A 16,684-nucleotide genomic window follows, 5' to 3' on the forward strand; every position below is an offset into this window, starting at 1 on the left:
CTATGTTACAGAACCGGAACGTAGTCTTCTGTTGACCGAGAGAGGAATCGAGTCATCATGTGGTGAAGAAAACGCAGTGATTGTCGCTGATGAGAAGTTTGTATTTATCGGCACGATGAATCCTGGCGGCGATTACGGTAAGAAGGAACTCTCGCCGGCCTTGCGGAATCGTTTCACCGAGGTATGGTGCGAAGGATGTATGGCGAGGAACGATTGGCGCGACATAATAGCGCACAATCTTCGCATTGACTCGCAGTCGACGAGGGAGTCCGTCGCCATCGCGATATTGAGATTCACCGAATGGTTGCACATGACCGAAGTGGGCAAGAAGCTCACCGTGACCATACGAGATGTGCTCACTTGGGTCGATTTTATTAACACGTGCACCCAGTGCGACACACTCGTGTCGAAACTATCAGTCGGAGAAGCGTATTATCACGGTGCTTGTCTCACGTACATTGATAGCCTCGGATCTGGCTGCACAGGCTCGGAAAGGTGAATATTATATTAGCAAGTAATATCAATTTATATAAAAATTGAAATAAAAAATTTTAAATAAATTAAATTTGATAAGCTATATTTGTTAAATATTACAAATTAATTATTCATTTTAAATTAAATAGAAATACAAGTTCTTATATCACGTTTTTCATTTGTTAATACAACAAAGAATTTAATGTCTAACGATTCACTATTATTTATTTTTAGCATCGGCAAATTGAGGGATTTTGCAGAGGCAGCTCTCCGATTTATTAGCTCAGAAGTGGAAAATACAATAAAATCTGATCTTAATATGGAAACTTCTCGGATAAACGAGAAAGCCGTTATGGATGCTTCAGACGTATTTGGCATATCACCGTTTTATATAAAGAAAGGACCGCACATCTTTCCTGAAAATCACGTTTTCACATTTACAACTCCCGCTACGAAGCTGAATACGTTGAAGCTGTTAAGAGCATTGCAATTGAGCAAACCGATTCTGCTGGAAGGAAGTCCAGGTGTAGGAAAAACCAGTCTAGTTTCCGCACTTGCCAAAGCCGCAGGACAGACTTTGCTTAGAATCAATTTAAGCGACCAAACGGTACGTGTTATAAACAGCGAGACACGAGTTTCATCAAAGTAATATATATTGTAAAAATTAATATAAATAACATTTTCTACAGGACGTATCCGATTTGTTTGGCGCCGATCTTCCTGTAGAAGGTGGAAAAGGCGGTGAATTTGCATGGCGGGATGGGCCGTTTTTGCGAGCCTTGCGGGCCGGATATTGGATCTTGCTCGATGAATTAAATCTAGCCTCGCAATCGGTTCTGGAAGGCCTCAACGCCTGCTTTGATCACAGAGGAGAAATATACATCCCCGAACTAGGAAAAACATTCTTGGTTAAGCCTGGCACAAGATTATTTGGCTGTCAAAATCCCTTACGGCAGGGTGGAGCCAGACGAGGATTACCAAAATCCTTCTTAAATAGATTTACCCAGGTACTATTACATTTACAGAGTTTAATATAATACTATCAAACTGTAACTTTTATATTTTAATATTATTTTTTTTGCAGGTTTCTATAGAGATGTTAATGGAAGACGATTTGAAATTTATACTCGGTGTGCAATTTCCACAACTTCCTGTGGACTTGATCAATGACATGGTACAGTTCAATAGTAAATTAGTGTCGGAAATTGGCGTTGTGTGGGGACATGCCGGGTCTCCATGGGAAATGAATCTACGAGATATCACTCGATGGTGCGAGACGACTATCAAGGCTGCTTCTAATAAATATCGTGGCAATAAACGATATTTTAATCCGGGTGATAGTGTGGAGCTTATTTATGTTAATAGAATGAGGACTAATGAAGATCGGCAAAAGGTGAGCCTATCGATAAATATCACGAATTAAAATATCGTGAAATCATTCATTTTTAGCATTATGTAATATTTTTTATATTATGAATTTGTTTTGCAGATCTATCATATATATCAAGAAATGTTCTCGCCCGAAAAATATCCGCTCCCACCTAATCAGTTACCGATGCACATCACAGCAGATAAACTGTTCATCGGCGATGTGACGCTAAGGCGGGAAAATTGTTGCGCAGACGAAGACTGTAATTTGTTAGTGCTCAGAGATCAGAGAACGACATTAAAGAGTCTCATGCAATGCGTTAAGATGAATTGGATGTCTATACTTGTATGTTTATTTATTATATATCTTTTATTAGAATTTTTCATCTTTTGTTAATTAATCATATTTTAAACTTAATGTTACAGGTTGGTCCTTCCGGTTGCGGGAAGAGCAACGTGGTTCGTCTACTTGCTGCTTTGACGGGTCAGAAGCTGAAATCCATAGCTGTGAACTCTGCGATGGACACGACTGAGATATTAGGTGGCTTCGAACAGGTAAGTGACGACGTGAGATAGCTAATTAAATATTTTCCTGACAATGCGTTTATAGTCTTTCGAAAGATAATTGAATCAAGTTATGAAGTTTCTGATTTATTTCAAATGTAAAAAATTTTTACTTTTATTTCTGAAGAAAACAAGATTTTTTTATAATAATTGTTGTAATGTTTTAAAAGATTTTTTCTTAGAAAGAAAAATGATTAATATTTTGTTAAATAATTAATTATGTAAGTATAAAATTAAATTAAACATATTGTATCTTTCGTTATATTTTAAACGCATTATATTGTCGCTTTGGATAGGAAGATGAACAACGTATTTACATTCATATATTACACAGACCTTTATTTCAATATGTGAGCAGGATTTTACATACATTTAAATATATGCATTTTTCTCTTTTCCTCTTTCTGACAAGGATTTATGATTTATAAATTATATAACTTATATATAGTGTCGCATATTTTGCTACCAATTTATTCGCAGACGCTATTCGCTTAGAAATATTCTTAATAATACTTTCCCCTGACGGATTATTTAGAATAATTCGCTCCAGTGCTTTAACTTTCAAGCACGATTTCACGAAAATAAATTTTAATAGCAATTCCAAGTTATTAAAAGATAATGAAAATAAATAGGTTGAATTAAATAAATATAATTCTAAAATAATTGTGCTAAAATTTTAAATACATACACTTCTATACGCTGGTGTATACGATTTTTCGATAAATTTCAAATTCCAGACTCCAGATGATTCTAAATTTTACATTCAATTTGTTAAAAAAAAAAAATAATAACCATAGAATATATGTATGAACTAACAATAACACTATTGCAAAAATGTACAGTGTATCAAACGAATTGCAACAGTATTGAAATTTTCGATTCAGATATTTTTTCGTATATTTTCGCATTTTTTCGTATATTTTTTATACATTTAAATATTTTTTTCTCTGTTATTTTTACAATTACTATTAATGGATATAGGCCATTTTCGTTCTCTCGATGTTGTGCATATATAAAATTACAATAAAAAATTTCGGTCTCATTCTGACATTTTCTCTTACGCGTACTTTACATTAATTTACATTGGACATTTATTACATGTGATATACCTAGGAAGAAAATGTGGTAGTTATGGTAGTTAATTGACTTGTATTTAAGCAGTATCTTTCATACGCCGCTTTTAACACCATTTGCGGCAAATAAAGAAAGATAGGATTGAGTGAAGAGTTAATCTCACGTAATTTTACTGAACATCAACACTCGTCACATAACATTACGTTGCATGCTCATTTTCAAATATGTGACGCTACATTGATATGCTTTTTTGCTATACAATAAGAAATATTCTATACTATAACACTTTTAATATATTTTTAATATACATATACATAATATATGTATATTTTAATGAAGTCAATAATTTGCATATTTTTTTGGTAATTTTAAAAGAAATTGTGACAATTTTGATTCATTTGATCGAACTTATAAATAATATAAAGAGACATTGAGAAAAATGTCTGTTACCAAATTTTATGTTTGAATTTTACTCTTCAGATATATATATCTTTTTTATGATTGAAATAATTTATTTTAATTTAAATAATGATCACGAATTTGCTAACTGTGATTTAGTACAATAACGATATAGCGATATGAATTTTCATAATTTCTCACACAACATCTCGTTATTTTTAATCCTCATAATTAAAAATTTTTTTTAACTTGTATGAAAAAATGTATTTGTGTGCTTTCAAAAATTACCTGATAAATATTCAAATTATTTGCTCGAATTTTGGTCAGCTTTAGGTTCAAGTAACTGAATTTTGATAAGCCTTAGTTTTTCTCTCGTCTCATTTTCTCTCGATTTTTTCGTTAAATTTGCCATTTTTTATTTATTCTTTAATATTGTGTTTCTTTAATATCATAATTTCTTATGAAGGACGATCCCGAAATATATTCTTTTTTTTATTATTTTATAAGAGTAAGATTTTATATGAGTAAAAATTTGGAATGTGCGAGGGGATATATTGCTTTCTGTTCACAGTTTAGCGAAACAATAATTTCGCATAATCTTATTTTGAAACTAAATATTAAATTTGCATTAAGAATAATTATTACGAATTGCTAAAAAGGATTAATAGCAAATATATATTTGCGAAGAATTTTTGATAGGCTATGGCTATTACTAGTTTCTCATTTGCGGAAGAAATAAATAAAATCGACATATCTCTATTTCCTTTCTCTTAGTCGCTATTTCTCATTTGCATAAAACAAAGCGTTACGTAATGTCGATGTAATGCGCAGTTAAATCAGCGAAACGCTGATACATCGTGCGATTGCAACGGGTGCAGTCTCTAAAATCTCGCATAGAAAATATATATGTAATTCAATATATATAATATATGTTCTCGAGAGAAAGATTGAGTCCCCAGATGAAGAAGCTCACACGATAGTGCTACTTTACGAAGGATTGCACATCCGATCCTTATAAGTGCACCCAGACGTGAAGGAAGGGATTATAAATATCTTTTTCTTTTAGTTACACCTTCTAATACGTGTTGTTTTTCTCTGCCTTGTCAGATGCTCACTGCATTTTCAGTTTTTATTCTTATGGAAAGTATAGCTGAAAAAAAGCAGACTATAAATTATACATAATTATCTAACATTTCTAATATATCGTATCACGCGTTTTCTATCTATAAACATAATATATGTGTATATATCTTCTCTATATAAATCTATTAGTGACACCACACAGGACGAAGACTAGGACGTTCATCAGCAATCACAGATATATTTAGATGATGCCCGATTGATTAAATTTTCTCTTTGCAATTTGTCGCATTTTTTCTTACAGTTAATAGTTGATGCCATAATACGCGCATAATGCAATTAATTGAAAAATTATATTCCAATTTTTAAATCATATACGGAATTGACGAACAGTTTATAATAACAAGTAAACATAATTTTATTATTTAGTACGTATATACAAGATGTCCCAAAATTTAAATATATTAAATTAATGGTAACATTTGAACTTTACTGCCAATATAATAAGATTAAAGTAAATTTTATTTTCCAATACTTAATTTCCAACTAATTAATAATTGTAGCAATATTACGCTATATTGCTCACAATTTAAAATTTTATTATTTAATTTTATTAAATTTTATGATTGTTGGAGGGACATCATGAGAGCGAAATATATTGTTTCAACAAAAATTGTTGGAAATAATTCTAGCCACGAATTTGCAAAAAATAGAGTAGTACGCACTTTTGAAACACAGCAAGATGACAGTGTTGTTTCTTAGGTCTTATAAAAGCAATGATATTTAATAATTATTTTGACTAACAATTTCGGACGTGAAAGTCGTGTAAATTGACATGGACGTAAGTACGAATTTTGTGAAAAAAGTCAGTCTGTCGATATCTTTAAGTCTAAAATATGTTGTGCATCTCATAAAAATACAAGTAAACGTATACATCAAATCTTCGATTATTCTCTAAATTCAAGATATATATTATTTTTGTGATTAAAATCTTACACTACACAAAAACTTAATGTCTCGCTCTTTGACATCGCAGAAAATTATTCTATATGTAGAAACCCAATTTACGATTTGATTTGAATTAAATTAAACTTACGATAGAGTTTAATCTTGACTCTATTAACATTGCTGTTAAACCTATAGAAACATAAAGTTTTACAGACGTTTTCAAGAGTAATCGCGTAAATGCAAATATTTGTGATGTCTTTGCTGATATATATATTTATAATATATTAACGTTCGTCGTTAGAAAACGCTTAGGTGACGCAATATATATATTAGTATATAATTCATTTGATTTTGGGGCTCTCTTTCTCTTTATCGACAATATAAATATCTGATTATATAAGAGAATATATATAATGCTCCAGGAGAGGATCTTAAAGGAAGGTGCCTTCCCGAAAAATTTATTTTCATCTTTTTGCGATTATTTTTTTTTTTTTTACACGTAGCACCAATTAACGTCATGACGTTCTCTAATACGTTGTTAATTTTTCTATAATTGGTTTGCTCGTTTAATCGCTGGGCAAGTCGCTACTCGTTGGACTTTGGAGATCATTTAATTTTGTAGGTGGAGGCAGCAAGAGACTCGGTCTCCTGGACAGTTCCTCTTCGTAAAGACTGGAGGTGCTCTTCGGTCTTGAAGTCAAACTCCAGGGATCGGGTACCGCGATAGAATTGTCCTATACAATAATTATACATTTATATGCATTCGCCACAAGTTTAATTAACAGTGTTTGCTGTTATTTAAATAAAATTATATAGATGATCATCTAGATGAAACTTTGGCGTTATCTTATCTTATATAGACAATAAGAATATGTATTATTTTGGTTTAGAATCATAGCACATAAAAATACTTAAATAGTAGAACTTAAGCAGTAAGCAATAAAAAATTATAAATAAAAATATGAATACATACTTATATTCTTATATCCCTTTTATGATAAGCAGTCTTAAAAATTATTACCTGGAAAATTATATCTAGATGAATCGGCATATAATTTTATATTTTATCTATTATAGATAAATTTAAAACAAAATCGTCTTTATCTAATTATAAGATAAATTTCCATATTTTTATTTCATCTTTACCTAGCTAATTTAAAAATCATCTAAGCACAACACTGTTAATTAATAAAATATTTAGTGTTAAAAAGGGTCTTATATAATATTTTCAAGGAAAATTAGTCTTCGAGTAATTACGAATCAATTATCAAGCGATTAAGGCGATTCTCTTCTCTTCATTAAAGCCCGGTCTTTAAGGTCATTAGGGACAAATTTCGCGTTAAGAGTCGACGGATTATTCGACTAAGTGTCCTACCACCAGCAAGTGTTTGGCAGTCGGTGGCAGGGGTGGTTTTAGGAGGGCCACATCGGTAAGATTGCGTCCTGACGGCGCGACGCCTGACGCTAGGGGTGGATCCGGAGGCGAGGGTAGATTCATCGGCGCCTCGTATCGTGGTAGGGTGACGTTTTGCATGACATTCTGCGGACCGGAGGCGGCGGATCCGAGGATCCATCTGGCTACGCTCTCGCAGCAGCCGCAACACACGTCCAACATGCCTTGCCGCAGCCCGCGGTGTAGGGCGAGAAACAGAGCCGGGTTTACGAAGGCGTGCACATACGCGATGTGCAGAGTCACCTACGGTATAACAAACCGCGAAATCCGCTGATTTAGATGCGGTAATAGTACGATATGAATTGTAAATGGGAATCTACAAATGTTACACCGATGCGAAATTAGATAACAGCGTAGTTGGAAATTGAAAAGAGAAGTAATTGGATTATTTTATTCAGAAGTATATAAAAAAGGAATTATAATAATACGAATTAAATATATTTAATTATTTAATTATTATATGAATTTTTATCTAACAATAAGATATTTGAGAGATTTTCTTCAAGCACGTTATAAAATCTAAGCAAAGAATGCATCCAAGAAAGAGTTTAGACTTATTGATAATATAATTATTAATAAAATTTGAAATCAGTAAAATACTAAATTATGAATGAAACTTGCGATTTGGCAAGAAATTTGCCAGAAATTTAATTTTTAATACACAAAGAAATATATTTTATGCGTGAAAAATTATTGACATAATGATTTACTTTCGCACCGAAAGTGTCTGTACGGAAAAATATTGGAATCATCTATTATTAGTTAGGAAATAAATAAATAAATCCATTTATAAATTATTACACTCCGCGTCGCGGTTTTTGCTTTGTCCAAAAATCCGGGGTCTATTGAGAAGATTAAATGCAGCTATTTCGTGCATCTGCTACGACGCTGCTTCAGCAAAACCGCTGCTCGATGCCGTCTCGAGTTTTTTGACGCGTATACTTGCGCTTCCTTCGAAAATTTATATTCTTGCAGAAAGATTCTCACGGAAGAAATTCCCCGCTCGTAGCAGCGAATTCGCTCGATCGACTTCATTCAATTCACCATCAATCGCGTATATGGCCGAACAAGTTTTGCTTTCGTGTCTCGTGTCTTTTCGCGAACTTTTCGCATTTATTTTTATCGCGAACATCAAATCGGTGTCATTAGACAAACTTCATAATATTTCGCATACGCGTGTTTTAATTATGAATAAAAGCGTATACATCTGAATTGACAAAGTAGATTTATATTTGTTTATTTATATTATTGCACTACTTAATTATTAATTATTAACCGATAGATTTTCTATTTATTTCGATCGCGTGATTGCGGCTACTTGACACTTGTCAATTAAATTTATTTATGTATATATAATATTTATATGCACATAAATTGCGAAATGTACTAATAATTATCTCTGGCAAGCGTTATCTGTTCAAATTAATAAGGATTTTCATTTGTGGGATGAATAAACATATTTAACTGTCGTTTTTTTTTATCAAGACAAAAAATCGTTTGCGGGAGCAATTCGTATCCATATTAATATACGTGTGTTGATGTCGCAAATGCGTACAAATATACGATAATGAGATATAACGACTAGATATTTGCGGAGCATAAATATCGAATAGTGTCTATATTCCGTGAAAGCCAACAGCAGATACAAATGTTCCATTATCTCATCGCATCGATACTCTATCTATTCTAATTACCTCGTAACCTGTAGGATTGCCTATAACAGGATGGTGCACCAAGGTAACGAAAAACAATGGTCCCCAGAATATGACATACGCTGCCGTTATGACCAGGAACATTTTCACCCTTTGCACGCCCTCGCGTTCCATCCTTCTAAGGTAATTCCTCATTTTCCGATGCTCCTCGACGGCGCCTGTTCTCTGAAATATATCGAGATGCCGTCTCTGAATAATCTGAGATCTTTATGCGTCTCTGATACTCGCCTTGCATCGTCATCTTTCTTGGCGCATTCAATTTAGTTTGCATTTCGTGAGCGGAAAACGGAAGAAGCAAGAAGTGCATCCAAGAAAGAGTTTAGACTTATTGATAATTTGACATTAAAAAAACCCTTATGAACAAAAATGATGATTTAACAAGAAATATCAATTTTTCGAAAATTTAATTTTTAATACACAAAGAAATATATTTACGCATGGAAAATTATTAACATAATGACTTACTTTCGGTGTCGTACCGTTTCTTGTGTCAACTGCACCATCATCGGTTGCAAGCGCGTTGGTTGCACCCTGATGTCCGCCTGTCACATTAACGAGCGTTGTGACGAGGCCAGCTACTCGTACCTGGAGGTAAACGCGGTTGTAAAAGCAAAAGAGATTAATTTTATTAATGTTTTTTTTTTTAATAAAAATGAATAAAATTCGTTACGTAGGAAAATATAATCTCGCAAAAATATAAAAACGTCCAAATTTTTAATCCAACTTGATGTTATATTTGCATTAGCATATTTAATACATAAATTTTTTTTTTATTATCTAATTTTATACTTTTATTAGCATAAATATAATTTTTAATAATTATATATTTATAATAATACTTTGAATATTAAATACATATGATCGATATTGTCGCTCACCGCTTCTACGTTAGCTTTCGTCAAATCCCTGTGCAATTTTCTCAAATGAAAAAGCGTGAGCGCCACGCAAATGATGTTGATGACAATCCAAAGGACGTTGAGAATATAGTGACGAAAAGGGCCGTGTACCAACGGGCAACTAGGCGCGTTGTGTCCGCTCTCTGTGTTGGCCGCTAGGGCTCCGCTGAGAAACGTAGGCCCCAAATTTATCGTTATGCTCGCGAACCAGATCATGAAAGTGCCAAAGAGTACACACTGTAAGCAATGAAAAATTGTTTGAAAAAGGGACTGTTCTTGTTCATTGCTCCGAATCGTACGAAAATTCCTCCTTTTGTTGATAGACAATTTCTCAAATAATTTTTTCGAGATTTTTATGAAGACAATTAAACATGAATCTTGCGGTTTTACATATTTAGAAATACAACTTTTTATAGAGAAATAAGGACATAAAATTTAAATTATTATAGCTTTTACTCCTTTACTAATTGTGTTTAATTAAAGTACTGATCCTGTACAAATAATTTTTCAATGAGCTTTGAAAATATTTAACTGAGGCTATTTCAACCTAATTATTTGATCATCACAAATAATTTTTAATGAACTTATAATATTTTGATAATTACATTGCAAATAAAAATTCTTATAAAAAATTTATTTTAAATAATAAATAGTGCTTTATTATTTATTTGTGATATGATATAACTTGTTTTGCATAAAACTAATAAAATTATACTGGAAAGAATTAGATTAAAATACATTGAGCTGAAAGACAAAGTTTAAAATGATCGTGAAAATTATTCCGACGTTTGTAAAATCACGATTGCACTTTTCTCGCGTTCGAAATAATAGGTATCTTGCATATTTAACGAACCGTCGTGTTATTAAAACTTTCTCGCTGCAAAAGCAAATCGAGTATTGCAAGTTATCGTTAAATTAATTTGGAACTAACTGCTACTACATGATTTGCATAAAATTAATGTGCAATAAATTTGGAAATAATTATTCTTTTCAATGCACAAATTCGTCGTTCTCGCGATTTTCGAATTCAATGTATTCGTAGATAGTTAAAATTAAAATTTGCTTACGGTAAAATTTATTTTATTTTGAATGAGAAATTAAATAAAAATATAAAACACTTTTTTAAATTTAAATTAAATTAAATTAGATACATGTGTGCAAATTAAAATATTTTTTATTTTTTCATATTTTTTATATTTTATTAGTTATTATGTGAACATTTATTATAATTTAATGTTAAAAAAATTATTTTAAAGATAATTAAAAAATATAATTCATTATGGTCTTTTGTATACTGAAAAAAAATTTTGCAATGCTAATGTAATAAGAATTAAATATTTGGTTAAAAACAAAATATTTAGTTCTTATTACATTGATATTTATTTGCACATATTCGACCGCAGATTTTGTTAAGTAAAATAATTTTTTTTCAGTGTACAAATGATTAATTCGGCTTATTGAAAGATATTTCTATTCTTAGTCACAGCTGTGAGTATTAATGTTTTTTGGCGATGGTGCGATTAATTTTTCTTTTGAAATATTTGATTTATCTCGAGAATCCGCACTGCGTGACGCTGACAGTTTGCACCGCAATCAGTCACCACTAAATTCGTCATTATCATGCTGCAGTTAGGCGGAAATTTCCCTCTCATTCCGAATGCTAGATGGACAACTGACTTTGCCAAGTCATGCAGTTTGTTCAGTATTTTTGATCAATTGCCATAGGCAAACAGATATAAATTGACTCGCGCCAGCGCATAAGTTTGGAAAGCGGTATATTTGATTAAATAAATATTTATAGAAATTCGGGAAAAATATATTTGATAAATAAAAATACGCCTATCTATTTCATATATAGAAATATGATTGCAATCAGTATTTCAATTTCAATACTAATAAATTCAGCACCATATAAAAAAGTGTAATACAAATATTATAATAGAGAAATGTTAAACGAGGAATGAGATTTGAAAATTAAGGATTAGAAGTTCACTATATTGTAAACTAGAATAGCTCAGGGCTATGAGAGAATTGCAACAGCAAGTAGATCAGTTGAAACTTGACTGATAAGATTCGGAGAGAGAGAAAATTTGACAATTTACATATACTGAAAAAAACATTTATTAACTTTTTTTGTATTATATAATTGTCATTTATTAACTTGACTAAATCGTTCAACTAAATATTATTTTGTTTTGAACATATATAGAAATACCTAAATTAAATCTAACAAATATAAATTTAACTTAAATACTAATATATGTTCAAATAACAAAATAATAATTTAGTTGACCGGTTTAGGAAAGTTAACCATTTTTTATGTGTAGATATGAATTAATACTCTATAAAAAATTATATTTAATATTTTAATATTAAAATAATATTTTACGATATATCTGACGTTGAAACAATCATACAAATTACGGAAATCACATGCGTTATAATTTTTACCTGGGGCGAGTCCATCAATAGAGGAGCGGTCAGATCTGCCTCCTCGTCGCTCTCTGGAAATACCGGGCTGTCGTTTAGCACGGTTGTTAACATATTTACCGTAGAAACGGTCACCAGCAGCAGAAAAGCAGTCTCGACCAAGGAGCACTTGTTAACGGGTTGACAATTCAATATACTAGAGCCAAGAGGCAATAATATAGCTGCCCTCGCGCAGTCTACCATGGCTTGATGGAATAATAATCCCTGGGACCACCTGTAAATCCCAGAATAAGTGTGCGTAACATAATCGTCCGTCTTGCCATCCTGCCTTTGTTTGCTTATAAAATCACGTCTCTGTATTTAAAATAAGAAAATACGAACAGTATCTTTCTGAATTATAATATCGAGTTTTAACAATCCAATGATTTTTTCTTCATGAAAATCTTAATGATTGTGTTTCATATTATTTATCAGTATTTATACTGAATGTTAACTAAATTGAAATTTGCTTGAGATATCTATTTAAATTCAATTAGGAAAATATCTTATTTGATTGTGAATTTTTATAACATATTTTCCGTCAACATTCTTGTTAATAAAAGTCGATTTTATAAATTGATAACACGGAATGTTCGGTATCACATTTAGAAACATAGTTGTAGTTTGTCACATCAGATTTCAAATATCTATTTTAATATATCGAGATATGGAGTATACACACATTTTATTTAATCGGTAAACATGTGTGGAATTTACCTGGCCGTATACTTACCGAAATGAAGTTTAACAAGTTCTGGAAAGATATACTCTTTCGCCGGATTAAAGTAAGTTCACGTGAGCGACATATAGATAGCAAGAGTTACTTTCAACTTATAAATTTTCGAAAATATCGGAAATTACGCTTCAGTAAAATTGCTTTACTTTCTCGCAAACGACATGCTGCTGTTGTACGAATGGTCATCATATTTGAACATTATACGAGGTAAAGGATAATAATAGAACGATATACATACGTTTTGTATCGCGAACATCTATTTTCTCTCCATTTGCAAAAAAATCACGATCGCATGATTTTTAACAACGTTAGGGTGTCTAGCACTCGGGAAAATCCGGAAAACCGGGCATTGTTAGGTAATTTAATAAATCTCGAATTGTCAGGAAAAAGTCAGGAAACGTTACTATTTATCTGGATTTTACATATTATTCTACATTTGTCTCAATAATTTGTATTTTTTTTATTAAATAAATGTAAACTTTTTCTCGACTCCCAGCACGCTAATTTTCTGTGTTAAAAATCGATTCATCTACAGCGTGTTCGTTAATTTTATTTTTATCGTCGTGTTATTTTATTTCAATGTGTTTAATAGAGATAAAACTAAAAAATTGATATAATATAAATCAAAAAGGTGATTATTTAAATAGTTTATAGTGTCATGTTTGTTTCGATTATCGTACATAATGCAGATTGTATAATTGATTTAAATTTTTGTTTTAACTTTCGAACCTTTTCATTGTTGACAAAAATATCTCAAGGCTTTCATGATTTAACATTTAATTGATTTATCATATAGATATGTGCAAATTATATATTTGGAAAAAATAATACTAAAAAGTCAGGGAAAAAATGAATTTCTGGCCTTGGAAAATCTGAAAAAACCAGGGAATTTTTTTCATTGAATCTGCTGGGCACTCTGAACGTATATGCCAGTATGAAACAAAAGTTTGAACTAATATCTCGCTCGAATGTCATGACGGGAATTTTCGAAGTTATATATTTCGGGATCGAAGTTCGCCGTTCTTCGATCCGGATTATTATCGTACCTGCGCAGCTGTCGCTTCACCAGTATTAGCACCATGAGGATGATATTCGCCCCCATCCCCATTGCACCGAGGCTAAATATGACGGTGGCCTCGGTGACACCACCGGGATGACACTGGAACACCTTAGTGGCGTTGGACGTGACATTCCCGGAAGCGCCGATGCCGAACCTCAGATTAGCTCCGATCATCGCTACCGCTGAACCTGCACAAGAGAGAATCGCCCTATTTAAACGCCCGACATTTTAAAATCGAAATTTAAAAGCGCTCTCCGCAACTTTTAAAACCGACGTTTTAATGCGATGAATTGCTAGAGTCAGAGTGTCTAGTCCTTGAAATCATTATTAAAAAAAAAATTTGTTAACTTGACTAAACCTTTCAACTAAATATTATTTTGTTAATTGAACATATACAAATATTTAAATCAAATGTAACATATTAAATCTAACAAAACTTATATTTGACTTAAATACTAATATATTAATTAACAAAATTGTGATTTAGTTCAAAGGTTTAGTCAAGTTAATCATTTTTTTACAGTGTTGAAATGTTCTGGAATTTTGTTTCTCCTTTAAAAATCCTGGAAATGTATTCGAATTTTTCGTAGATATTTTTGATTTTTTTTTGTCGCTTTTAAATATTCAACTAAAAGAGTCAGCTGGGACTATTCGGGTAAAAAATATTTAATTCTACTTCATAAATAATACAATATATTTTTTATTTACGGAATTCAAAAATGTGTTGCGCATAAGTTGTTTATACACGAAGAGAATTTTTTTCTTAGAATTTACCTTGAAAATTATGGTAATTGTGGTACGGAATTTTATGAGAGTTTCTCTGATTAAATATCTACTGCAATGCAAATATTAATATTTTATTGTGGTAGATATTAATTCTGATAAAATTCTTCCAATGTCATTGTTTTACGATTACCATGATTTTTAGGATAAATTCTGAGAAAAAATGTTCTCTATCTATGTAGATTTTAAAAGTTCAAATATAATATAAAAAATATATTGAATATTTGTATAATGCGTATATTAATTTTTATTAACGTGCAAGTTATGTATTGACTTGATAAAAAAAATAAAATTTTCGGTTCTTTGTACATTTTTATCATACTATCGGAAAATCGTGCAAATTTCCTTTAAATGTTCTGGAAATGTCCTAAAATGTCATTTTCAAATTTTACTAGACATTCTGAGAGTTTTAAATGCTAAAAAATCGATTTAATAAGTGCAGGAAATATTTAGTATAATGGTATTGCATAGCATGTGAAATTATTAGTGAATAGGTGTTAAGTAAAGATTGCTTTTAATGATCAGCCTTCTAATTACGAAAAGTTATGTTAAGTACAGAGCAGGAATTCATCCCGTTGCTAGGAGTTGCGTTGGGAGCTATTATCAGTGAAGAGCACGAGAATCTCAGGTATTTCCATCTTTCGCCAAATCTCGAGTTGCCCACGCTTTCAAATCCAGTTACTCTAGTTAGGTCTTGATTATCTACCCGTGCTTTGCGTGCAACTAGAGGCCAACGAACGCTTAATTATCGTCTCAATAATGACAGAACAGTGGATCTCTCATGTCTTCTATGAATTCAAACTGCTAGACTTTGATACAAACGGAAGTGAACATGCTTTTCGGGAAAACCTGAATGAAATTATTTTTTTTATTGTTAAGAAATGTTATCTTACACTCAATAATTAAAAAGATTTTTTTTAAATGTACAGAAGTAAGTCGTATATAATTTAGACTTGTTGAAAATGTTTATTATTGATGTGAACTCATGATTTATTTTCTCAATCAATATAAAATTTTAAACAGCCTTGGATGATGTTGAATATATATATATATATACACAGTCTCGATTTAGTTTTCGTCAATTTTTCCGCGTTTTTACTAGCTCAAAGTATTCGCATCGGATACAGTATTTCTAGATTTTCGGAAAACAAGCGTAAAATATCCAGCCAACTGAAAGCGATATCGGTTGTTTATTCTTTCGTCGGAATTCAGTTGCGCGCGCATTTTGCGCTGAAAGATAGGTGAGGAACCGAGGAAATAGCAAAGAAAGGCGAGTATATCCGAACTTTTATAGATATATCGATACCCAAAACATACACAATGTGTCTCGGAACCATCGTATTTTTCTTCAGCTATATATCTTGACTTTCTTTTATGTGCAGTCAATTCTTAAAAATATCACGATGTGCAAAATTAAATCGTAAGAAAAAAAACTTAGCAAATATAACTTTCTATATTTTTCTTTCGAATAGGTAAGAAAATTTAGGTCACACATGTGTAACGCGGATGAACGAAAATTTGGGTAAAACGCTCGAGTTGCGAGAATTATTCATTTCATTTTATCGTCCAATGAGGGTTCTTTAATACATACATATTCCAAGAGGCTCTGCTTCGGGGTGCTTACCGCGAGATCATATATCTTTCGTCCTGCCTTTAGGCAAAATCACT

General features: G+C 31.7%; 2 protein-coding genes across 4 annotated transcripts in view; one reads left to right on the plus strand and one right to left on the minus strand.

The window, feature by feature from the left end:
* Window positions 1-16,684, plus strand: part of LOC114934513 (midasin) — a 105,334-nt gene that overhangs the window by 5,809 nt on the left and 82,841 nt on the right. The window contains exons 6-11 of the mRNA XM_085485289.1: window positions 12-495; window positions 709-1,081; window positions 1,164-1,481; window positions 1,559-1,867; window positions 1,964-2,188; window positions 2,269-2,397. Coding sequence (XP_085341415.1) covers window positions 12-495; window positions 709-1,081; window positions 1,164-1,481; window positions 1,559-1,867; window positions 1,964-2,188; window positions 2,269-2,397 — 1,838 coding nt within the window. The remainder of the gene's footprint in view (window positions 1-11; window positions 496-708; window positions 1,082-1,163; window positions 1,482-1,558; window positions 1,868-1,963; window positions 2,189-2,268; window positions 2,398-16,684) is intronic.
* Window positions 2,742-16,684, minus strand: part of LOC114934514 (uncharacterized) — a 54,662-nt gene continuing 40,719 nt past the window's right edge. For 2 of the 3 annotated variants that reach the window (XM_085485296.1, XM_085485294.1), the window contains 7 exons: window positions 14,220-14,421; window positions 12,420-12,672; window positions 9,951-10,205; window positions 9,538-9,657; window positions 9,055-9,237; window positions 7,283-7,603; window positions 2,742-6,641 (listed from right to left, as the gene is read on the minus strand). In XM_085485296.1, the coding sequence (XP_085341422.1) occupies window positions 6,474-6,641; window positions 7,283-7,603; window positions 9,055-9,237; window positions 9,538-9,657; window positions 9,951-10,205; window positions 12,420-12,672; window positions 14,220-14,407 (1,488 nt within the window). In that variant the 5' untranslated portion in view covers window positions 14,408-14,421 and the 3' untranslated portion in view covers window positions 2,742-6,473. The remainder of the gene's footprint in view (window positions 6,642-7,282; window positions 7,604-9,054; window positions 9,238-9,537; window positions 9,658-9,950; window positions 10,206-12,419; window positions 12,673-14,219; window positions 14,422-16,684) is intronic. The other variant, XM_085485295.1, reaches the window with a different exon arrangement.

The sequence above is a fragment of the Nylanderia fulva genome, unplaced genomic scaffold (assembly GCF_048542155.1).
Source record: "Nylanderia fulva isolate GAGA-0341 unplaced genomic scaffold, ASM4854215v1 Scaffold36, whole genome shotgun sequence".
Taxonomy (NCBI): Eukaryota; Metazoa; Arthropoda; class Insecta; order Hymenoptera; family Formicidae; genus Nylanderia; species Nylanderia fulva.